At 37.3% G+C, this 25,289-nt stretch overlaps 1 protein-coding gene across 1 annotated transcript; it reads left to right on the forward strand.

The window, feature by feature from the left end:
* Window positions 1-658: 658 nt before the first annotated feature.
* On the forward strand, window positions 659-23,777 carry cbsb (cystathionine beta-synthase b). Its single transcript, XM_067443409.1, has 15 exons — window positions 659-815; window positions 2,408-2,761; window positions 3,718-3,824; window positions 7,177-7,311; window positions 8,505-8,584; window positions 8,717-8,921; window positions 9,705-9,796; window positions 9,979-10,104; window positions 11,899-11,983; window positions 12,063-12,168; window positions 13,505-13,582; window positions 13,841-13,975; window positions 15,036-15,144; window positions 15,426-15,510; window positions 22,594-23,777. The coding sequence occupies exons 2-15, from the start codon at window positions 2,415-2,417 to the stop codon at window positions 22,728-22,730; spliced, it is 1,827 nt and encodes a 608-aa protein (XP_067299510.1). The 5' UTR covers window positions 659-815; window positions 2,408-2,414; the 3' UTR covers window positions 22,731-23,777.
* Window positions 23,778-25,289: the final 1,512 nt, after the last annotated feature.

The raw sequence follows: 25,289 nt of genomic DNA on the forward strand, positions 1-25,289 counted from the left end.
ATAACTTACTTAGTTTTTGTAATTATTTTTTTGTATAATCTACAAATGTTTTGTTTGTGATACTATAGTTGTAGTAAAATGGCCTCGGAACTCAGTATTCTTATGAGCAGAACACTGATAAACGGCTTGACGAGTCTTTAATAAAAGCAAGAAAATGAAAACAAACCGGTCACAGACGGCTAGATGAGGGACAACATCAAATAGAGGCATGTAAAGATGAATAAAATAAAACGGATTGATAATATATATATATACACACACACACACACACACATTTATAATGTTATATTACTGACCTTTGGTTTAATTGGTTATTTTTTATGTAACTTAATCCTACAAGATATTTTACTTCAGATCGGTCGGTCGTTACTCCAAGGGGATGTTATAAAATGTACGCGTATTTCAGACTCGATAACGATTTTTAGTTGTATTTATTTGTAAATTAGTATAATACAAGTAAAATGTTATATAATACGCCGGTGTTAGTTCACTATGTTAGAAATAAATCGGTCAAGTGCACTTGAGTAACACAATCCATTTGGTTGAGCTCACATCACTTCCCGTAGAACTGTTTTCAGCGGACGAAGGCACGACTAAATCTCGATAGTCCATTGGTTAGAAGAAAAGAACATACACCCCCGTCATAGCCAATCAGCGCTCTCCCCCAACAAGGTATGCTGGTGCCTGATTGGACAGCAGCTTGGCTCTTTAACGCATGTGAGCTTCTGGCAAGCCGACTTCTTTTCACATACGGATAGGTCATCTGTGTAACCGGACCTCACCGTCTCGCGAGTTCGTCTCTATCTGATAGTCAGGTGAGTGAAAAAAAGCTTGTTCGTATTTTAGTCGTTAAGCCCCGAAGAAAGCCTTTTTATTGATAATGACAAAGGCACGGTGCAATCATTAATCGACGACACTAATACATAATGCTGTTTTTTTTCTTCTTCTGAGGAACATATCCTAATCGCTTGTATCCCACGGAAGAGTTTTCCACATATATGTTACATGATCGCATTTCATCCGCGTGCCGTCAGTGATGAGAGTGCGGCGCGAGCATGATGAAATCGCCCCCTGCGTCAGCACCACGAACAACGCGGGCACAACGAATGCAATAGCCACGCGATTGCGTCATCTTACTTTGCTATGTTCTTCAATTATTATTATTATATATATATATATATATATATATATATATATATATATATATATATATATATATATATATATATATAGTTGAACTTAGTTTCTTAATTGCTTCGGTGTGGTACAGTGTACAATACCATGACTAAACAGAGTTTGTAGGAGTAAATTTCCTCTGTACAGACTAACTGGCTTTGCATCATCTTGTAATGTCTAGAAAGCCACACCTCTTCCCCGAAGGTTGTCTGTGGAAAGCAGAAGTTTCTTATTCCACTGTGTTGGGTTTACAATAGCTCAATTTCAGAGTATGGATGACCCTTCCATGATAATGTTACTAATTGCTATCAATTGATTGCAAAGATAGCATGCAGATAGTAGTAAAAACTTCAGGCAAAACATCCCTGATGTCAGTCCAAGTGCTTGGACCTTTTATCTCTGTTTGGTAATGCTAAGTGCTCTTTTGGCTGAAAGGCTTTGTTGGTGTTATCGCTTTACTGTTCATTACATAAGAGTCACTTCCTGGCAAATTTACAAAGTTGTGAGGTATGAACCTGAACAAATACAGCCGTTCTGTTCTGGAGAGACACCTAAACATCTCCAGCTCCTGCCTCCTGTTGAAACCGAATGCAAAGTCAGTGGCAGTTTTCCACAGGGATAAAATTGACAGTTTCACCTGGATTCCAATGCATATCCTTCTCTTAGTCGATCATTTGTTTTTGTGCTTATTCATGCTTTGACCAGGAGGAAGTTGAGGCAATAATAAGGGTTCTTGTTTTATCTTCATGTTTGTCGGTTGAGACTAGAGCGTTATAGAACTAATCTAATAGATATTGTTATCATCAAGTGAGTGTTTTTTTTACACATTCTGAATGATCTAGTCTCTGATTGTCTTTAAACACGCAAAACAGTGTTATCATACATTGAGATGCACTGCTTGCCAAAAATCTACATGAAGTAAAGCACCATAAATATTATCTGTTTGAAACTTCTGTGGAACTTGTACAGTGATTTGGCCTCTTACACTGACAGATCACAACATGCCGTGTTGCATAAGCACTTGAATAACATGAACACAGTAATCAAACACAATAGGAGTGAAAATCCGAACGAATGTCTAGAGCGATGCACCCACGTTTATGATCAAAGGGTTGTCTAATGTTTCATAAACATTTTTATAACCGTTCTTTGGATGTTTGCATACTGTAATACAGTAAGTAAGTAAGGAAAGCCTGTTGGTGACTGCCACTTAAACTGTTTCCTCTCATAGGTAAGCCATGCCATCAGTACCATCGAGTTCAGAGTCAGTTGGGACTGGTTCCATCTGCCCACATGCTGCCAAGGTCCTCACGGATGCTGCAAATGGAGAAACTGGCATTAACTTGGATGCCGAGCTGAAAGTTAATGCCATCTCAAACGGAAATACTGGGCACAAGTTCGTGAAGGGCACTGCCCATGTAAATGAAACAAACGGTCACCATGTGAAGAGTACAAATGGAGAGCACACTGAGAATGGATCAGAGGTCACCATGGAGAGGAAATGGATTCGACCAGATTTACCCAGCAGATGCACCTGGAAACTTGGTGACCCAGACACAGAGTCGCCCCACAATCACTTCCAACGGTAAGAATGCAGCCACTTAAAGATGTTACACACTTTTCTCAGAAGCCATATATGTCAGTGTAGAGGTTTTAAAGGGATCGTTTACCTGTAAATTCTGTCATTTTCTCTTCTCCAAGTTGTTCCAAAACTGTATATATTTCTTTGTTCTCTTGAACACAAAGGGAGATATTTTGGAGAATGTTGGTAACCAAACAAAGAATGTTGGGGCACTACTGACTTCTGGCAAAGTAAAGCAAGGAGAAATTAAGAGTCAAATATTATCATTTATATTAATATATTAATATTATAATATTAGTATTAACATTTAAATACATTTATTTTATGGTACAGTAGTATTATTGCATTAGTAATTGTTTTATTGTAGTATTTTTATTTCAAAAAAGTCACAAAACAATTATAAATATTATTAATATTTTATAGTCATATTGAATGAGTCAAAACAGTGGAAAGTGGCCAATAAAATAAAATAAAAATATTTATATATATAAAAAAAAATATATATATATAAATATACAATGGTTTAATGTATGAGTGAAAACATGACCGAAACATGCAATACACTGAGATCAAATCTTTTTTTCTTTCTTTACATTTTTTTGTTGTTGAAAATATTGGTAGGGATTATTCTCTAACTGACTATTACCATCTACAGTATATGTTCAAATCTCCTCCTGGTGTTAAAATGTCAGCCTTTTTACTACACAGTCTCATGAGCATTCATGACGATGGAAGTAACTCCTGTTTAACAACAATGATCTTTCAGGAAGAATGTCTCGACTAGAAATGTAACAGTGAATGACCACACCTTTAAAATGCCCTTAAACCAATATCACAGTCTGCAGAGTCACAGTGATTTAGTCACTTCTGTTGTGGTTCTTTTATGGTTGACGTTTCCCTCAGTGTGTGTTTGTGGTAGTGTATGTGTCTCCGCATAACATGCTCCCTTTTTCTCACAGGACAAAGACACCCAGTATCCTCCCTAACATCTTAAGCAAGATTGGAGAGACCCCAATGGTCCGCATGAACAAGATTCCCAATACTTTTGGCCTCAAGTGTGAGCTTTGTGAGTATCTGTAAAATATGGGTGCAGGGGACGTTTCTTCACACCTGGTTTCATGCAGTGAGACGTTCTTTCCCCCTTTTCTGCTGGGTCCTTTGAGGGCATGAAAGATCACATGATCATTTAACATTCTGTAAAGTGCACGTGTTGGCACGTGTGTCTTGGTTGCAAAGTAAGGGGCTGTGTGGAATGAGTTATGCAGGTGTTCGGTTTCGCTCTTCTCAGCTGAGCGAGGACGTGAAGAAGCAAACGTTCCTGGACTGACTGTACTGAGTCAGTTAATTCAAGCATTTTGAGTGCGTGAACCTATTTATTTACTCAAATCACATACACTACGTTCACACCATCTATTTTTAGAAATAGAAAGCTGCATCTGACTAGGCATACTTCCCTTCTACATAGTAGGTGAAAAACAGTTTGTGAACGGTATGTCTGACAGTTTTCATGAAACCATAGACCAACAGCGACATGACTGATGTAGTACATCCATACTTCACACATTCAAACAATATAGAATGTACTTTTTATTGGTCACATGAAAAGTATTTCCAAGCGCTCATCCATAATGTACAGAAGACATACTTAACAGAGTGCCGGATCCAGGCGTCACCAATTAAATGATGATAAAAAAAATTATAATGGCTGATAGAATTAAAGAACAGTCTTTGAATTTTAGTTTTTTATTAATTATATCGTGTGTGTAATCTATATTTTCACACCTGCTGCAACCTCATCAACAAGGCATGTGTATGCACCAAATACCTAACTTTAAATGCTTGAATAAGCAGATTAATTTACATGTAATTTAAAATTACAGTGTACTCTCAACTTAATTATTTTTAGTAGTGAAAACTTGGTTAACTTTAGCCACCTAATTCAGGGAATTCTAATTTGCTAATTGGTAACACGCTTTGATAGCCATAGCATAGCAATTGCTGACTAAGTACAACAGTATAGACTCATGCATGATCGCATTTCAACAGTATAGACATACACATTATCATGTGTGTATGTGGATGACCATGTCTGGTCAGCCACCACCGAAGGCCATTTCTGACCCAGGAAAAACCCTGAGTCTGTTCCTTTTTTAAAAGAGTACAATATCCGTCGTCATTATGAATCTGTATTATTGTGTATTTGGCATTGAACTGTATTTTACATTGAACACTTGGGGATTGTTGCCCATTTAATTGTTCATTAAAAGGCAACACTTTACAAATAAAACTGCTTTAGTTAATCAGATTAAAGTTGTTTTTTTATATATATTTTAAACATTTTGAAATAAATAAACCCATAGCAACTTTAATGTTATACAGTTTGTTTTATGATTAAAAAAAATTACTTTCGGCCGACGGTTCTCAATCAAGTTTGATTTTTGGCCCTTCATAGGAAAATGTTTGAGTATAGAGCCCCTGGTATAGAGCATTTAACATGCTGTATATCTGTTCTCAAACTAAGCTCATGCTCCACTTGTCACCATGATGATAACTAAGAAATGCCACATAACAGCATAATTAGCAATGCAAAACATTAAACGCTACTAAATATCCCATTTAACATTAACATTAATCTTGCACTTCAATATTAGCATTTACTCTCCCTTTTAAGGGGCCATTCTCCTTTTTGAGTGCCATTGCAAAGCATGCTGGGTAATCAAATCCCAACCCAGTTTGAGTTGTATTTAAGTTTTTCTAAATGAAAAGAAACAAGTTCCTAAAACTCAAAACAATTAAAGGTTTACTTCACCAAAAAAATGAAAACACTGCCATTAATTACTTACCCACATGTTGTTCCAAACCCGTAAGACCATCGTTCATCCACAAATTAAGATATCAGATATCAATTAAGGAATCTGAGAGCTCTCAGGCCCCTCCATAGACAGCTAGGTGTTAAAAACATAGTTAAAATAGTCCATGTGTCTCCAGTGGTTCAACCTTAATTTTACAAAACGACGAGACTGTTTTTGTGCGCGAAATAATTACTTTATTTAACGATTTCTAGACTGGCACAGGCTAGACTGAAATTGTGAGTAAATTTGTCATATTGGTTTGTTTTTGCATACAAGAAGAATTCACGTCGCTTCATTAAGTTAAAGTTGAACCACTGGAGTCACATGGATTTTGTTAACAATTTTTTTACTACTTTTCTGGACCTTCAAAGTGGTAATTAAATAGCTGTCTATGGAGGGATCAGAGAGCTCTCGGATTTCATCAGAAATATCTTAATTAGTGTTCCAGAAGATAAACGAAGGTCTTAAGGGTTTGGAATGACATGAGGGTGAGTAATTTAATCATAGAATTGTCATTTTGGGGTGAACTAACCCTTTAAACATTTGGATTACTTAAAACGTGCCAGTTTTGTGAACTCAAAAGAAAAGGAAAGGTAAATATTCAGGAAAAAGGTAATTTGACTGAACTAATTTGTTTAATTTAAGTTTACCCTAACCCTACTCAAACCACTAAATTATTTTGAGCATTCGAGATCAAAGCTTTAGAAAATTACCTGGTTAAGTTGCTTAACATGCTTTTGGAATATCTCCCAAATCTCTTTAGAACAGCCTTCTATTGGCTCTTCTACGCCCTAATTAAACCCACCTGGAAAGTAACATTTCTCATCCTCAGATAAAATGCTTTAAAGATTAAAAAAGGCCTTCAAAATACCCCTTAGTAATTCATTGGGTATTGCAGCAGATGCATACCTGATACCTCACATGGCCAGGTTGTTGCATGGTATTTTTGCTTTTGGTCAGAATCTACTCTCCTTGATGTAAACCGAAACTAAATGCATGCTTTTGACAAAACCAGGCTCACAAAATGGCAGCAGTCATAGTTTTCTTTTGTGAAAGGTGAGCGAGTTTAGCCGCTTGGGTCAAAAGTGTTGCAGGGCTGTAGTTAAGCCCCTCTTTAGTTTAATGAACGTCATTTAAAAGTGCTATTGTGTGGAAGTCAAAGCCTTTTGATTTCTAAATGTTTTAATGAGCTTTATAATGGGGATTCAATACATCTAGCATTTTCATGTGAACAAGATTACCCTTTGGCCAGTTGAGCTGACAGGCTTTGGCATTACAGATGTAGAATTAGCTGACTAATTACATCTGAGTTAGTGCATATTTCACATATTTGCATGTGTGGTTGGGATGGAGTGGGGGTTCAGGTTGGACAAAAAATGGCTTCCATAGATTTTAAGTCCACCGTGTATTTGCTGTATAGAGTAAATAGTGCAATCTGGATGAAAATACAAAGGTATTGCCAGTAGTTTTAGTTTATGCTTTAATGATTTTTAATTGGCTACATACCTAAATGGAAAAGGTGGTTTACTAAGTTGTGAGTGTTTTTGTCTCTCTATCGTTGTCTAGTGGCTAAATGCGAGTTCTTCAATGCCGGCGGCAGTGTGAAGGACAGAATCAGCCTGCGAATGGTAGAGGATGCTGAGCGAGATGGAATCCTTAAACCTGGAGACACTATTATTGAACCCACATCAGGAAACACAGGTATGTGCACCATTTTATACCATAATACTTATTATCTTCATTTATTTGAATATTTTTCTTGAATGTAAGTACTAATTGTTTTTAACTTTGCCATGTCGAGAAAGAGCCTCTGCTCTGTTTAGTTTAATCTAGACACTGGAATGCTGGAAGACCAGTTAAACATGTCATGTACCAGCTAGCATGGCACCAAACTCTTAGAATGACTGTACAAATACAGTCTGTTTTTCAACATCTCTTACACTCAGGGCTTGACATTAACACCTGCCAACCCGCCATTTGCGGGTGGATTTCAGTTGTGGCGTATAACACAACCACTCCCACTTGCCACTTTGGTGGGTTGAATTTTATTGTAGTCTGCTCTAAAGGCATCTGTTATAATCTTGTTGCGCAATATAACCAATTGCATATGATTATTTTGAGGCCTTCCGATTAGTCATCGCTGAAAGTTTTGTTCAGAGTGTGCAATCTACACTCTCATCATGAATAACAAAGCAGAGATGTAGCCTAAGTGTGATGAAAGCAGGATAGTCTTTCATTATACAGTGATTGACTGTTTTGTTCAGCAGCAAAAATAGTTTCAAACAAAGATCACAACAGAACCACAGTGCATCTGATATGACTGGTATAAAGTTGGCTTGACGTTAGATGTTCGATATTGGCGAATTTAGGGACATTGTCTGAAGTTACATATGATTCTAACCTGTAAAAACATTTGAAGGAAATGATTTGACAGTCATAAAACGAACTGTAAAGTGTTCATTTAGGTGTCAGGTATGGTGCACACCTTTTAGATTTTTGATGTATACAAAACAATCACATGAAAATATGAATATGCATTTCACTAGGCTATTGTATGATCATGTAGAGTTGGTGTGTACAGTGTTCATTTACACTTAATTTCCCAGGAACAATATTTTGGCCAGAGAAAATGCTGAGTGACTAATAATTTTGGCAAACCACAAGCCACAGTGGCTGGTGAGCAAAAAAGTTAATATCAGTCCCTGCTTACACTTACTAGTCAACTATTGAAGATCTTATTGATTTCTTTTTCTATTTTGTACTTTTCTGGACAATGTTTGACACTTGGTTTTGCTAGCACTTCTTATGTTTTGCCTCCTTACGCAGAATCGCTTGTTGTATTCCTCTTTTATGAGTCGGTTTGGATATATCTCTCTTTTTTTTATTTTTTTCAGGCATTGGACTTGCCCTGGCAGCAGCAGTAAAAGGTTATCGCTGCATCATTGTCATGCCTGAAAAGATGAGCATGGAAAAGGTGAAATTATAAAAATAATTATGGTGTGGGTGTATATCCACGTGATTTCTGAAGATCTGTGTCCATATCTGTAGTGTGTGTGACTGTGTGTTTGCATAGTCATGTGGGTTTCGTGTCCTTACATGCTCCCAGGTGGACGTGCTCCGCGCTCTGGGTGCAGAGATTGTTCGTACCCCCACCTCTGCTCGTTTTGACTCTCCGGAGTCTCATGTGGGTGTGGCTTGGCGTTTGAAGAATGAGATTCCTAATGCTCACATTCTGGACCAGTACCGTAATCCCAGCAACCCCCTGGCCCACTATGACACCACTGCAGAGGAGATTCTTGAGCAGTGTGATGGTAACTGCAGAATTTGTGTAGAAGCAACAATGTGGATTTTTTTTTCAAATTAAACATTCACATCTTACTTCAGTCAATTGGACTCCTTTTATGAAAAAGCTAATAATTTACTATTGGTTCTCAACCAGGGGACCTGGGCTCTCTAAGGGCCTCAACAAACTTCCAGGAAGCCTCGGGTTTTACAATTATTTAAATTTAGTAGGGCTGGGTGTTGACACATTTCATGATTTGATTCAATATTGTTTTATTTTGATATAAATCATTTACAGTAAATGAAAGATTTTCTCAAAGAAAAAAACAATGCTATAAACTATGATTCAGACTCCGAGTCAGTCAGTTTGTACTGCACTATAATATTAAAGGACAACTCAAATATTTAAGTTTATCTTGATTGTTATATCTTTGTGAGTACAGATTTTTTATTTTTTTTGTGACTATTTGCCTTTTTTTCCGGCTACAACTGCGTTCCCACGGGACTACAGCTAGCCGTCTAAAACACTGTTTAGGTGAATTTAAACAATGGCTAAGTGGCTAAACGCATCTCGTTGTCATGTAAGGGACCTGTTCATGTTGGACAGACATTTTAATTGCAGTAATAGACTGTACTCAAAAAGGTATAACGATCAATATAAACTTAAAAATTCCCCGGAGTTGTCCTTTAAAGGTTAAAATTAAACTATTTGTTTACAATCACTTTCACACAAGGAAGTTTTTATAATTAACAAAGTTAATACTAGCTTTATAAATGCATAACTAGCCATGTTTTTGTGTTGGCCTCTTTAGGTAAAATAGACATGCTGGTGGCTGGAGCTGGCACTGGTGGCACCATCACTGGCATCGCACGGAAACTGAAGGAAAAATGCCCCAATATCAAAGTGAGACTCAGATTGGTTCATGAATGTGTTTTCTTCAAGTCTTAAAAGTATTCCTTTTTTTAATTTCACAAATCATAGTCAATACAGTATAATTATCACTTTGGAGAGACACTTATTACATTTAATATCTATATAAACAGCTATATTTTTGCACAGCCTATACATGTGTTAATGTTTCTCAGATAGTTGGAGTCGATCCTGAGGGCTCCATCCTTGCTGAGCCGGAGGAGCTGAATAAGACTGATAAGACACAGTATGAGGTGGAGGGCATCGGATATGACTTCATCCCCACTGTTCTGGACAGATCTGTAAGTGTGTATTTGCACAATAGGTTTTGATGCAGCTGAAATGACATTTGATGTTTACAGATAGCACATTTTTTTCTGTTTGCTGTGACATTTCCAGTGGTTGCCATCTGACCTTGACCAATATAGACAGGTTTAAAGCAAAATTATTAAAAATGTATTTAGTAATAGTATAGTAATAGTATATATTTTATAATTTAGTAATAGTATATATAAGTATTTAGTCAGCCACCAATTGTGCAAGTTCTCCCACTTAAAAAGATGAGAGGACTATAATTTTCATCATAGGTACGGTACACTTCAACTGTGAGAGACAGAATGAGAAAAAAGTTCCAGAAAATCTCATCTGATTTTTAAAGATTTTATTTGCAAATTATGGTGGAAAATAAGTATTTGGTCAATAACAAAGGTTCATCTCAATACTTTGTTATATACCCTTTGTTCGCAATAACAGAGGTCAAACGTTTTCTGTAAGTTGCCACAAGGTTTTAACACACTGTTGCTCGTAGTTTGGCCCATTCCTACATGCAGATCTCCTCTAGAGCAGTGATGTTTTGGGGCTTTCGTTGGGCAACACAGATTTTCAACGATACATGGCTCCATTCATTCTTTACTTTACACGGATCAGTCGTCACTTTGCAGAAAAACAGCCTCTAAACATGATGTTTCCACCCACATGCTTCACAGTAGGTATGGTGCAACACAGCATTATTTCTCCTCCAAACGAGTTTCTCCACGAGTTGAGTTTTTACCAAAAAGTTCTATTATAGTTTCTTCTGGCCATATGATAATCTCCAAATCCTCTTATAGATCATCCAAATATTCTATAGCAAACTTCAGACGGGCCTGGACCTGTACTGGCTCAAGCAGGGGACACGTCTGGCACTGCAGGATTTGAGTCCCTGGCGGCGTAGTGTGTTACTGATGGTAGCCTTTGTTACTTTGGTCCCACCTCTCTGCAGGTCATTCAATAGGTCCCCCATGTGGTTCTGAGATTTTTTCTCACTGTTCTTGTGATCATTTTGACCCCACAGGGTGAGATCTTGTGTGGAGCCCCAGATCAAGGGAGATTATCAGTGGTCTTGTATGTCTTCCATTTTCTAATAATTGCTCTCACAGTTGATTTCTTCACACCAAGCTGCTTGCCTATTGAAGATTCAGTCTTCCCAGCTTACATAGTGTAGGTCTACAATTTTTTTCTGGTGTCCTTTGACAGCTCTTTGGTTTTGGCCATAGTGGAGTTTAGAGTCTGACTGTTTGAGGTTGTGGACCGGTGTCTTTTAAACTGATAACAGGTGCCATTAAAATGCAGGTAACGAGTGGAGGACAGAGGAGCCTCTTAAAGAAGAAGTTACATGTCTGTGAGAGCCAGAAATCTTGCATTTTTTGTAGGCAAATACTTATTTTTCACCATAATTTGCAACAATGGACAATGTGATTTTTCTGAATTTTTTCTCATAGTTGAAGTGTACCTATGATGAAAATTACAGGCCTCTCTCATCTTTTTAAGTGGGATAACTTGCACAATTGGTGGCTTTCTGGCTGACTATATTTTTGCCCCACTGTACACAGAAAAGATGCACAGATATTGAAATCTTTTCCAGATATTTAAAGATTGAAGGACATGGATGTTACACCTCTTTTTACACTGTGAAAATGTAACATTTTTCTATATGAAAATAGCAAATGTTATAGATGTTTGCAATATAGATGTTTGATGTCACACTTATTCACAACCCATGCTAGACAAAATCCATGCAGTATTTTTTTTTTTTTAAACCACATTTTCTGTCTCAGGTGGTGGATAGTTGGTACAAGTCCAATGATGAAGAGTCTTTTGCCATGTCTCGTATGCTCATCAGAGATGAAGGTCTTCTGTGCGGTATGTGACTCATAATACATTTCGCACATTTAATGTAAAGTGTTTATCTAAAGTGTGTCCTCTATCATTCTTTGTACAGGTGGCAGTTCAGGCACAGCCATGTCTGCAGCAGTGCATGTAGCCAAAGAGCTGAAGGAAGGCCAGCGCTGTGTGGTGATCCTTCCTGACTCCATCCGCAACTACATGTAGGTTTCAATATTCCCAGCATTTTAGTGCGCTTGGCTGCGGTGTGAATGTGTGTTTTGTGTTGCCTGGTAGATTAAGCAACAACAATACTATTGTGACGTTTTAGACTTGAACCTAGACAGCCGGTATGTTGGAAATTGTATGCCACCGTTTTTACCAGAGTCAAGAATCTGCTTTGAAGCTGTAGCTTCCCAAAATACAAGCAATTCATAACGTAATTTAATCTTGTGTACTAAACTATGCTAATCTTAAATAAGTGGTTAAATTGGTGTAGTTAGCTACTTTTAGTGATGCTGTTTAAAGAGGAAACATCATGGAAGCTGAATTTTGATCTTGTGACAGTTAAGCAGTCATTATACTATACAAATATCCTGTACGTTTTAAGGAAAATTTGAATTCTCAGTTCATGAACCCTTTAATTAAACACATTTTTTTTTAGCAGTTAATTTACATGTGAGCTGCTTGTGAACCAGTGTTTTCAGTGTGACAGAACTGTAATTGCTCTACATGAACTAATTTCTGCATCTGATATAAGTTTGAGTCATTTATAATAACATGCAATGTGCACCAATGTTCCCAAACTTGTAATAAGCACTCCTAAAACAACTGCAGTCAACAAAAGAGAATCCTTAATGGCTCCCTGCAGTTTTCTGCCAAAGTAAAAGAGGGTTTCATATATTTTTTTTAATTAAACAAAGGATTTTTTTTCTTCTTTAAAAAACATTTTATTTTTGTTTTGTTCTTTTTTTTTAGTTAGTAACAGTTAGCCATACATATTTATTTATTTTATTTTATTAATGTATTATTCATATAGAATCACACAATTTTGGGCCAAATTGTGCAGTCCTACAGCAATCACATTAAATGTGGAGTTTTTTTTAAATTATTATTATTATTTTTTTAATTTACACATCTCGTTTTAAATCACAATTGCAAGTTTTATTAGAAATCCCTCTCTCAACCTCAACACCCCCACCCCCAAATAGTGGAGCACAAATTATTCCCATGATGCAGTGCACTCATCATTCCACTGAACTCTGAAAACAGAATCTAGTACTATTAATCTATCAAAAACCTATGACTATTATTTTTTTTTTTTTATAGAAACACACAACATCTTAAGTGCCGCCACCAGTTCAGTTAAAATGACATGGTTACCAAGTTTTAGTTCTTAATTATTAAAATTGTCATTTAAATAGTGCTTGATTTAACATAATATCGTAATATATTATTTAACTAAAAAAATACTAGCCAATGGCAATCCTATTGGCAAGGTGTGTGTTGAGGGTTTGTACACTCTTAGTCTTGGCCTAAATGTTTTGTTTTCCCCCTTAGGTCTAAATTTCTTAGTGACAAGTGGATGTGTGAAAAGGGCTTCCTGAGTGAGGAGGATCTTATTGTCAAGAAGCCATGGTGAGTGTATAGACATACCCACGTACCCACGTACGCATGTTGTCTTTGGAAGCACGCTTGTTATTTACACACAGATAGCTTCTGCAAATATAGTTTTTCTCTGTGTCTGCTATTACACTAGGCTACATTACCGCTACAGTCAAGCTTCTATATGTGGAGGCATGTTCACTCCCCCAGATTACTCTGTCTGTGTGTCCTCTTATGAGCTTTTACTGTCTTTCCCCCTCCACCCGTCTCCCTGCCCTCATCTCTCGGTAGGTGGTGGAATCTGACTCTACAGGAGCTCCGGCTCTCCGCCCCCCTGACTGTGCTGCCTTTAGTGTCCATCAAGAAGACCATTCAGATCCTGAAAGAGAAGGCCTTTGACCAAGCACCTGTGGTAGACGAAGCCGGGTAGGTCATTCAATCAGAAGCCAGTTCATCCAGATTGTCAATCCTTTTAAAGATTTTAATCTCATGGCCTCGAAGAGAATCCCATATCAGTGCTGATCACTCAGATCAATGCAGTGTTTATTACAGTTTGTTTAATCCCACATATAAATGTTTCGACTCAACCTATTATGTATTGCGTTAAAAAGGATGCAAGGATGTCTGAGATGTGAGAGAAATGTGTAACTAAAAAAATATATATATCAAAAAATATAGAGGGAAATATTTTGCAAATCTTTGCAAAGGTTTCTTGAGTTATAGAGACTTTTTAATTTTAGTTAATGATTCTGTTCATGTAACTCTTAGTTTTTATTGTAACTTTCTTCTTTTATTATTTTTTACAGACAGTTAAACGAAATCAGGAATAGTTTGTGTGTGTGCATATATGTGTGTATGCATGTAATTAAGTATATAGTAATAGTACTTATTTTACATACAAATATTTTTCTAAAATTATTACAAATAATTGCGATCGCAACGTAATGCCATCGCATGTAACTGGAAACTAAATTCTATTTACACTAAGTGAAAATATCATGTTTTCATTTTTCGATTATTTTCTGCATTTTATTGAAAATAAATGCACCTTACCCCTATACTATTGCTACTGCTGACAATCGAGCTCTTCCATTACTTTGTTTGGCTCAACCAGACGTCAGTGGGTAGAGTTAGTGTAAATAACCTCTGCCAACAAGACAGGCTCTTTGCACTTAGTGTAAATAGACACTTGTTTTTTTGTTTTTTTAATAGCTTCATACATTCTGATATCCTGGCCATGTGTGTACCCCAGCATTGGTCATTTGGAAGTCTCCCTGATTTATATCATCGGCTCATTAGAAGGGTCTCCCAGGGGAGATTCACAAAATGTACAGTGCTGACGTCTAACAGGACCAAGATTGTGACTTAATAGATCTGGACAAAAAAAAGAGTGTCATGTCATTGACCCAAAAATACTAAAATGATCAAGCAGATGGTAAGTGAAGGAAGGTGTGGCTCAGTCTGGTGTCTGGTTTTCTCCCTGTAGGCAGATTCTGGGCATGGTCACGTTGGGGAACATGCTCTCGTCTGTCCTGGCTGGGAAGGTTAGGCCTTCTGATCCCATAAACAAAGTTCTCTACAAACAGTTTAAACAGGTGGGCACACACACACACACACCCTTTCTGTCATTCTGTACATACTGAAGGTTCAAGAAAAAGTATTCACACAGTTTGTTCAAATAAACCTTGAGACATCGGAAAATCTTACAAGTGCATGCTGTGGTAGTGTTTTTTTTTTTGTTTGTTTTGTTTTTCCCTCTGGCTCTAAATGCAAGTTGGATCTTATTTTTTGATTGTCTGTAATAATGTGTTAATTGTACATGTCAGAGTAAATATCAGTACACCCCGTACTGACAGAAGTAATGTGATTCCTGTAGGTGCGCCTAACTGATAACCTTGGCAAACTCTCTCGTATCCTGGAAACGGACCATTTCGCCCTTGTTGTGCATGAACAGATTCAGTGTAAGTCAATTTCTTTCAACTTTTCTTTTTTACCTCTTTCCTAACTAATCTGCATTCTTTCCATTGTCTTATTTTTTCATCACAAACATTACTATTCAAAAGTTTGGGGTAAGTGTAAGTGTTTATATTTCAAGGAAATGTTACATTGATCAAAAGTAACAGTAGAGACATTTATAATATATTTATATTTAAAAGAAATGCTGTTCTTTTGAACTTAATTCATCAATGAATCCTGAAATGTATCAAAAATATAGTTTTCAACACCTTTCTTGAGCATAAAATCTGCATTTTAGAATTAATTCTGAAGGATCGTTTGGCAATGAAGACTGGAATAATGAAAAAACAAAAACTTTTGAAATTGCATTTTAAAATGTATTCAAATAGAAAGCTTAAAATCACTATTTGTACTGTATTTTTGTTCAATGTAATGTGTCTTTCAGAAATATAAAAATGGTAGTGTATATTTGGAGTTTATTTAAATGGGTGATGAACTGAGTAATCAACTTCCCTTGAGCTTTTGATATATAAAAGGTCATGGTAATATAAGAATATCCTGTAAATTTCAGAGCTGAAAACTTCCTTGTTAGTCAAAGAAAAGCTTTTATAGACACCAGGCTCAGCAAACAGTCCTGTGGTTCATACTTGCGTCAGTGGGCAACGAAACACCGCCTCTACAGAATCTACAACGCGTCTAATCCAGTAGCCCCGCCCACCGACTCATGGAGCTGTTCGATCGATCACAAGCCAGTAGTTTCGCAATAGCGCAATATCTTAATCATCCTCTGCATGTGTATTGTTGTTGACCAGCTAGCACAAGCCCTCCATGAATCGTTCGAGAAACAGTTACTGTCCGAATAGGGCTTTAGCCAACTCCTGCACCACTAATGGAGCGCGCTGAAAAATCAAAACTTTTCCTGAATTCACCCTGTTGTGGAGGAGGGCCAAAACAAACCATCATGGCCACCAACAAACCCCAGCAAAGCCTTCTTGCTCTGGCTTTAACTTCTGGATATTCGGCAGCGGTGCCACAACCGAATGAATGGTTTCGTTCGCATCTTTCTCTGCTGTTATTACTGAACTCAAACTAGCGCTCGACATCAACGTCATCGTTCTCAGCCACTCCCTCTGTTCGCTGATTGGACCGGTACAAATTTGTTCTGAAAAAAACCTAAGAATACACCGCAGTCCCAGATGAAGTTCTAAAGGAAAATGAAAATTGAGTGGAAGTACGTAGGAGGGCAGAGCCAGGCTAGGTATTAACACCATTCCCAATGATTGCTTTACACTTGGTAGAAGCTGCCAAATTAGACGGATGCCAGAATGCCCTAAAACTAAATGTGACCCAGACTCCCTTCAATACAGTTACATTTAGTAATGTATTGGGACTCCACTTAATGTACAATGTAAAGTTTGGGTCCCAAATCAAAACCTTTGGTGAATGTAAAACATTCTCACAGAAGCGTTGCAGACAAGCATTTACATCACATGACTGGATTAACAGGTATTGTACAAAATGTACAAAGTCTTTCCATACAAAACACTGCACTATTCAGGAACAACCGTCTTATTCATGGAGTTTAATGCAATACAGCTCCAATTCCTGATACAGGACACGTGTCTTCCTGATCTACGGATCACTATTCCCCTCTGTTTGCACATTGCTACATTTGTGTACCTGTTGAGGGACATTACACCTGCAGTGGCATATACTCAGCCAAGTGCTAGAATGACACCACGGTGAACTTTACTTTTTCTAGCTAAGGTTAACAAACATTACATAATAAAGGGTTGCTTTTATACACTATTTTGCCAAAAGTTTTGGGATGCCTGCCTTTTCATGCACCTGAAATATAACAGTTCCATTCTTAATTCGGAGGGTTTAATATGAAATTGGCCCACGCTTTGCAACTATATAATCTTCAGGTCTTCTTGGAATGCTTTCCACAAGGTTTAGGAGTGTGTTTATGGGAATTTGACCATTCTACTAGAAGCGCATGTGTGAGGTCAGGCACTGATGTTGGACGAGAAGGCCTGGCTCGCAGTCTCTAATTCATCCCAAAGGTGTTCTATCGGGTTTAGATCAGGACTGGCCACTGAGACTGAGGCCAGTCAAGTTCCTCCACTCCAAACTTGCTCATCCGTGTCTTTATGGACCTTGCACTGGTGCACTGGTGCGCAGTCATGTTGGAACAGGAAGGGGCCATCCCCAAACTGTTCCCACAAAGGAATGTCTTGTTATGCTGAAGCATTAAGAGTTCCTTTCACTGGAACTAAAGAGCCAAGCCCAAGCTGTACACCACTGCATCCAGCGCTTTGCATTGCACTTGATGTTAGGCTTGGATGCAGCTGCTCGGCTATGGAATCCCATGCCATGAAGCTCTACGCACTGTTCTCGAGCTAATCTAAAGGCCACACAAAGTTTGGAGGTCTGTAGCTGTTTGACTCTGCAGGAAAGTTGGCGACTACTGAGCACTGTGCGCCTCAGCATGCGCTGACCCAGCTCTGTGATTTTTACATGGCCTACCACATCATTGCTGAGTTGCTGTATGTTCCCAGTTGCGTCCACTTTATTATAATACCAATAACAGTTGACCTAAAGATTTGTAGTGAGGAAATTTCATGAATGGACTTTTTGCACAGGTGGCAACCTATCACAGTACCACGCTTGAATTCACTGAGCTCCTGATAGTAACCCATTCTTTCACAAATGTTTGTAGAAGCCTTTACATGCCTATATGCTTTATTTTTATACACCTGGGGCCATTGGACACCTGAATTCAATGATTTGGAGGGGTGTCCCAATACTTTTGACAATATAGTGTAAGATTTCATAACATAAATAAATAGTGTTATTTTAGCATCATTTATATACTGTTTTTGTAGTAGCGCTTTACAATCAGCATTGGGGAAAGTTATTTAAAGGTGGGGTAAGGGTTATTCAAAACCGTTTTAGAAAAAGGACACGGGCCGAGTGGAAAAACAAACTTTTAGCCAATCAGCAGGTAAGGGGCGTGTCTACTATTGATGGTGAGAAGAGCGCTCGCTTTTGCTCTGTGCACGTCATTATTCAAAACACACGAGTCACATATGACGGACATTAGCCGAGAACTAGTCTAATATATGCTGCTTGACTATGCTCGTGTGTCATGTTCACTTGTTAGTCCATTTGCGGTCGTATTGTGGCTCACTTCAGCGATGATAAAGGCCGCAATGTTTTTCTCATCTAGACTGCCCCAGTGAAAAAAAAGTATACTAAGTATACTTGCGACTCATTTTCAGTATACTTGAAGTGTGTTAATGACTAGATAACTTGAAGTGTGCTATTTTGACACAACTAATTTTGTACTAAGTATATTTAAGTTGTAACTAAATTGTGTTAAAGCACAACTTTAAGTGTATTTAGTATACTTTTGTGTGCTAAATTGGAACAACTTTAAGTATACTTAGTACACTTTAAGTATAGTGACTAATTACATGCTTAGTGATAATAAATGTGCTTTATTTGTATTATAAGTATATTTTATTTGTATTATAAGTATACTTTATTCGTGTTATAGTTCACTTTATTTAGATTATAAGTAAACTTTGTGGTATAGTATACTTTATTTGTATTATAGGTATACTTTATTTGTTTTAAGTAATTTACAAATTAATTACCAGTATCTTCAGAACACACAAGCAATATACTACGAATATAATATATATTTTATTTACTTTGACTTATTCAAATTACTAAAAATATACACTTTGTAGTCAATAACAATACAATGTGTTATTACTTAGCTATACATTGTACAATATACTTTAAATAACATAATGTCACACATTACAGTATTTTAATGTGCTACATTACATTTTAATGAATTACTTACTGACTTACTTTCCCAATGTTGAATGTATTTGTTTTCAAGGAAATTACAATAAATTAATCAAATCTAACACACAAAACTAATGAAGAGATATTTCATTAAACAAGCCCAACATTTTATAAATGGTTTCAGCAAAGCTAAACAAAATTAACTTACTATGTTTTTCATTTAATTAACACTGGAAGATGTTGGAAAACATATAATTGAACTAATTCCACTGACCATCTCTTTACATAAATATAAATTACACATTATATTCAATTTTCTGGTGAGCTGCTCATTACACTTGCGTCTGATCGCCGCTTACACATCATCAGGGACAGTTGACAGCAAACACTCGTGAGGAACGCAATTCTGTTAACAGAATATACGAGATAAGGTCAGGTGCATGTTCATTCAACTTTGTATTCACGTTTAGTGACATTACTTATTACTTAACTCCAAACAGCAGGACTTTTCCGGTTCTTTTCGGGATCACATACGTTTGGCCATTTTATTCCAAAACCACCATCACCATCAAGGTCAGGCAGCGATGTGACGTAATTGAACTGGTCCGGAGAATGAGCAATGTACTTTCCGCTCTCAGTGTTTTATTAAATAAATAATGCAACGCAACATTGTACTTCACCTGCAAGGCTGCAAACCTCCGTGAGTGAGCGTCATACAGACGAGTACCGTCAGCAGCTCTGCCTCTGCTCTGATTGGCTGCAGGCAGGGTGTTGCCCTGGTGAAAAAAAGTATACTTTATTGTATTTCAAATATATTCTCTTTTCCGATAGTATATTAGAAATATACTTACAAAAACGGTACTATTTCTAAATACTGTATATAAAAAATATATTAGCACAATATTTCACAATACAACTTTTAACACACTTTAAAATAATTGTATTTTAGAAAAATATACTTTAAATGAAAGTTCAGTGTATTTTTTAAACATTACTTATAAAATATATTTTTTGAATATATATTGAAATACAATAAAGTATACTTTTTTTTCACCAGGGAATGTTTGCTTATTTGTATGGTTGAATTGGATCTTTGAAGATCATCAGCAAAGACATTGCTTAAAAAGTGAATTAAATGCATAAAATAACATTTAATTATTGCTAGTTTGAGGGATGCTGAATCTTTGTTTTTGTGCAAGTGAGATGAGTGAATGCATGCTCACTTTAGTCCAGAACTACAAAAAGCATTATGTAAAAACAATGCACACAACGTTACTTGCAGTTTCTCTTAACATGGAGATGGGAGCAGGGTCTGCCAATAAATGGGGAAGTAAAATAACTGATATTTTGTTGTTACTTGGAGAAAAAAAAATCTGATTACATAAATCTCGTTAACATCTAAGTAATCCCTTTGTTAAAGTTAACATTAATTATCAATGAATACTTCTACAGCCAGTGTTGGGAAAGTTACTTTATTGTAATAGGTTACAGTCAGATTGCACGGTACCCTATTGTTAGGGGTTAACAGTTTATGACCCAAGACCAAAAAGTCAAGAGTGCAATTAATGAAAGAAAAATTTGAAAGTATAGTTAGCAGTTCCATCAGCAGAAGCCAGCTTCAAGTCCTCACAAGGAGTTCGTAGGCCTCTCTCTCTCTCTCTCTCTCTCTCTCTCTCTCTCTCTCTCTCTCTCTCTCTCTCTCTCTCTCTCTCTCTCTCTCTCTCTCTCTCTCTCTCTCTCTCTCTCTCTCTCTCTCTCTCGCGTCGCGCTATCCGTCTTGTCGTTTCCAAGGTCTATCTACGTCATTAATGCAAGTGATTAATGCAGAGAAAATTAACAGTCATGGTAAATTTCCACACTTTGTCATTTAATCTGATGCACGTTTCCATAGACGTGTCACTTGTTGACGCTTTCACCCCCGGAATTAGGCCCGTAGTGACCTTTCAGATCTGGAGCAGGCGCCAGCTTGACCAGAACAAGTCCACCCAGGATGCCCATTCTCAACACTGATCTGTAACGTAGAATATTGCGCACATTCAAAGATACACATACAAAGTCTCTCCAAGGTTATAGTTCATTGAGCTCCAGTTCTAACTAGAATGTTCCCCAAAACATACTGATAACATGTGCTTGCTCTCAGTGAGAGGTACAGACAATAGTACACAGCATTATTCATCTTGACTCTTTAGTTTTTTCAGAAAAAGGAAACATAAAATGAATTAAATATAATAAATCAAATGAAAGACTTGATTAAGGTAAATCATAACTGGAAAGAACTATTATAATATAGGAAGACAAATATTGATTAAGGCTTTGATTATGAATTTAATTAGGAAATATACAGGTATATTGAAGTTGCAGTGGATTTTAGAATCCCCCCTTTCACTATTAAAAGTGTAATAAGCAGTGTAACTATCCCAATTACTTTATTAATGTAACTGATTACATTGATTACTTTTCTAATTTCCAGCACTGAAACTCATTTTTATCACTCCCCATGGTGGCAACTCTGTCAGGTTATAGCCTAAAGCTTTTAGCGGGCAGTGTGGATTGATGTAATTGGATGTAATTGATGTAATTAAATGTAACCCCACTTTGTAATCATTCACATTTTCATAAGAAACCATCATTTAATTACATACGTTTTCTTAGTAACTGTAATGGATTACAGTTACATTTATTTTGTAATAAAATTACTTAATCTAATTACATGTAACTAGTTACTCCCCAACCCTTTGTACAGAATTCATTATCCCGAATGTTGTTTGAACATTTACATTTTTAAGGTCAAAATGTTAAAATCAGTTACTGCACTGTAAGCTAATATGAACATGAACCATTTTTAACTTAAATTAACAAAGAGTAATAAATGGTGTAAACGTATTGGTCATTGTTAGTTAATGCATTACATAATATTTACTGTAAAGTATTACTGTTTTTTTAAACTATATTTTATATTTATTTTTGTGTTTTTCATTTTAATTGTAAAAATGTAGCAATTTTGGTGGTGGCTTTGTTTATTTAATAAATTTGTCTGTGCAGGTTTAGCTTATTTGGTTAACTTAAACTAAAGGTTTCGGGTTTCATTTTTATTTTTTCGGTGTATATGCATTTAATTACAAGTAAAGAAAATGGTTATTTATTAATGGTTTTAGTAAACGATAATAACCCAGCACCCCCGTGCAGATGAAGTACATTAAATGCAGGCTGTGATGTCATTGCAGTGGATGGTGTCCTCAGTCTGAATTACAGTTCCTGTCTTACAGACATGAGTGATGGATCCCCCAAGATGAGGCAGATGGTGTTTGGGGTCGTGACAGCCATTGACCTGCTGAATTACGTGGCCACGCGTGAGAGGAGGGAACGCACGCTGTCTGAGTGCTCTCTGTCTGAAGAACAGTGAATGAGGAGTGGGAACAAAATGCTGGAGCATTAGTTCTCTCTCTCTCTCTCTCTCTCTCTCTCTCTCTCTCTCTCTCTCTCTCTCTCTCTCTCTCTCTCTCTCTCTCTCTCTCTCTCTCTCTCTCTCTCTCTCTCTCTCTCTCTCTCTCTCTCTCTCTCTCTCTGTCTGTCTCTCTGTCTGTCTCTCTCTCTCTGTCTGTTTTTCGGCAAGTGACATACTAAGTTTTAAAGAACAGTTATGCTTCTTAGAAGTAAGAGTCAATATACTTTGGTCATTCTAACAGATCTTTCGTTCTTCTTTAGTCTTTCTTAATTTTTTGTTCGGTTTAAGCTCTTTGTTAACCAGCCAACATAATGAAGTAATCCTACAGGTCAATCAACCACCACTTGCAAATTTGATTTTTATCGAGGTGTATATATATTTTTTTATTGAATGTATTTCATTCTTTCAAAAACTCTGCATGCGGTTTAGTTTTTCAGCAACTCAATTCTGACGCTTTCTTGTCTAATCTAGAGCTACGTTGCCACCTAGTGACTGCAATAGTTTACTACAATCATGGAGATCTTCATCTTCATAAATCATGCTCTGCTTCTTGGCATAGATCTCTGCAGTGTGTGGAAAGTGCTGCAGGCATGATAATAATATTTGATGAAGCAAATAATAAGTGTGTTTGGTAAACCAAACTGCACCCAGACAGGGTTACTTGGTATTTTTTTCTTGTATTGAAACAAGATATGATATAGAATGTAAATAAATAAGTTTGGACTTGCTTAAAACACCACTCTGTGTTAAGCAAATTTGATTATTCTTTTCATTTTTCTATGTTCTTGTTGTCTGAAATCTGTAACTTATGGAGACTGAATAAGATTGTTTGTATATAGGAGAAGATGTAAAGTGAATGAATGTGCATTAGGTTGATCTCATGTTTTTGTGCATGCAGCTGGAGGTCTTTACTCTTATGTTATGATGTTATGGCATTGATTTTGCTTTCTTGAATCATTTTGCTGTAATAAATACTGGTTACAAATAAAGGCTTTATTTCCGGAAGCAATAGTGGTTGTGAGTTGTCTTGTCCACTTGTCTTTAGAAATTACTGATCGTTTGCTCTATACTCGCGTTTTCCTCCATTAACTCCAGTCACACATCTTTTCTGCCACTAAGCCCCGGCTGAGGGGGCGTGTTCTGGAGGGAAAGTGATGTCGATGCATTCCCTCTATAAACCATAGACACTATGCCATAGACTGTAAAAAAAAAAAAAAAAAAAAAAAAGCTATAAACACCGTGAGGTCACGCACAGCGCTCATCCTTAAAGGGGTGGTGAAATGCTGTTTCATGCATACTGAGCTTTTTACACTATTAAAGACTTGGATTCCCATCCTAAACATAGACAAAGTTTCAAAAACTAATGTTGGACGTTTGATGGAGTATTTCTGTGTCAAAAATACTCCTTCCGGTTTCTCACAAGTTTCGGAGAGTTTTTTGGTATGGGTCGGCTTGACGTCGATAGAGTGGAAGGTCCTTGTATGGGCCGTACGGGCTCTTCTCCTGGTGGTGCGAGCACGTGACTAGAGCGAGAGAGGAAATGCGCGCCCATAAACACTCACTCAGGTGCAGATCCACTCCTCCGTGAACACTTATGTCGTTATAGTCCGCGCCGCGCTCCACTTTATTCCTATGGGTGACATCAAGCGACTTCAACGCTTCAGCACAGCATTCCGGGAAGGCAGCGCTGCATTTGAACCGATTTGAACGCAGAAATGACGGGAAGCTTCACAACATCGCTTCAGTCGCCTCGCAAAGTGGATCTCCACGGTCACAGGACTTCACCAAATCATACCAAAGAAGTGTGTTTTTGACAGAGCGGTCCCAGCGATAAAGGTTCACGGTCGGTGAGTAAAACTGCTTCAAATGTCTGTGCTGTTGGCTCGTCGCGTGAGTAAACATCAGTAAACTACACGATCGCGTGCTTCGTCATTCAAATGCGCTAAAGGTTACTCCATTGTTGTTCTATGTATAACGTTACACTAGTGTGCAAAACCGTTTTGCTTGCTACTGCTAAGGTTTAGTCGCATACAATAGTCCATAAACCGAATCATGTCCTCATAAACTGCGAGTAAACCCACACAAATGTTGACGCTAAATACAGTACATACCACAGAGACGGACGTCCTGCTGTTGCTGTTTCTCCTGTTCAATTTATTTCAGCCTCCCAATCTGATTATGGATCATATATAATGTATTAGCTCGATAGCCATGGGTTTCTCCACGCTTGAGGAGGTCACACCGCTTTGTGCACGATCGTCATTCTTTAGCTCCGCCCACACGATACAACTCCAGGTTTTTTCCAGAAACACTCGAACAGCCTATATTTCTTTTATAAATATAATAAAACTAAAGACTTTTCGGAGATATGAAGGATGCAATACTACTCTATAGGTACTCAAGATTGACATGAGATTGACTGAAACAGTCAGAAACAGTGAGTGTTTCACCCCCCCCCCCCCCTTTAAAGGAGCGTCAAACTTCAATTATTAAAAGGATTTTGATCATTTTAAATGT

The sequence above is a fragment of the Pseudorasbora parva genome, chromosome 5 (assembly GCF_024679245.1).
Source record: "Pseudorasbora parva isolate DD20220531a chromosome 5, ASM2467924v1, whole genome shotgun sequence".
Taxonomy (NCBI): Eukaryota; Metazoa; Chordata; class Actinopteri; order Cypriniformes; family Gobionidae; genus Pseudorasbora; species Pseudorasbora parva.

Bases quoted from the DNA above. Each gene is read 5' to 3' on its own strand.
- cbsb (XM_067443409.1), top strand. From the start codon at position 2,415: ATGCCATCAGTACCATCGAGTTCAGAGTCAGTTGGGACTGGTTCCATC. The intron at 12,169-13,504 runs GTAGGTTTCAAT...TTTCCCCCTTAG, and splicing joins GACTCCATCCGCAACTACAT to GTCTAAATTTCTTAGTGACA. The intron at 15,145-15,425 runs GTGGGCACACAC...TGATTCCTGTAG, and splicing joins TCTACAAACAGTTTAAACAG to GTGCGCCTAACTGATAACCT.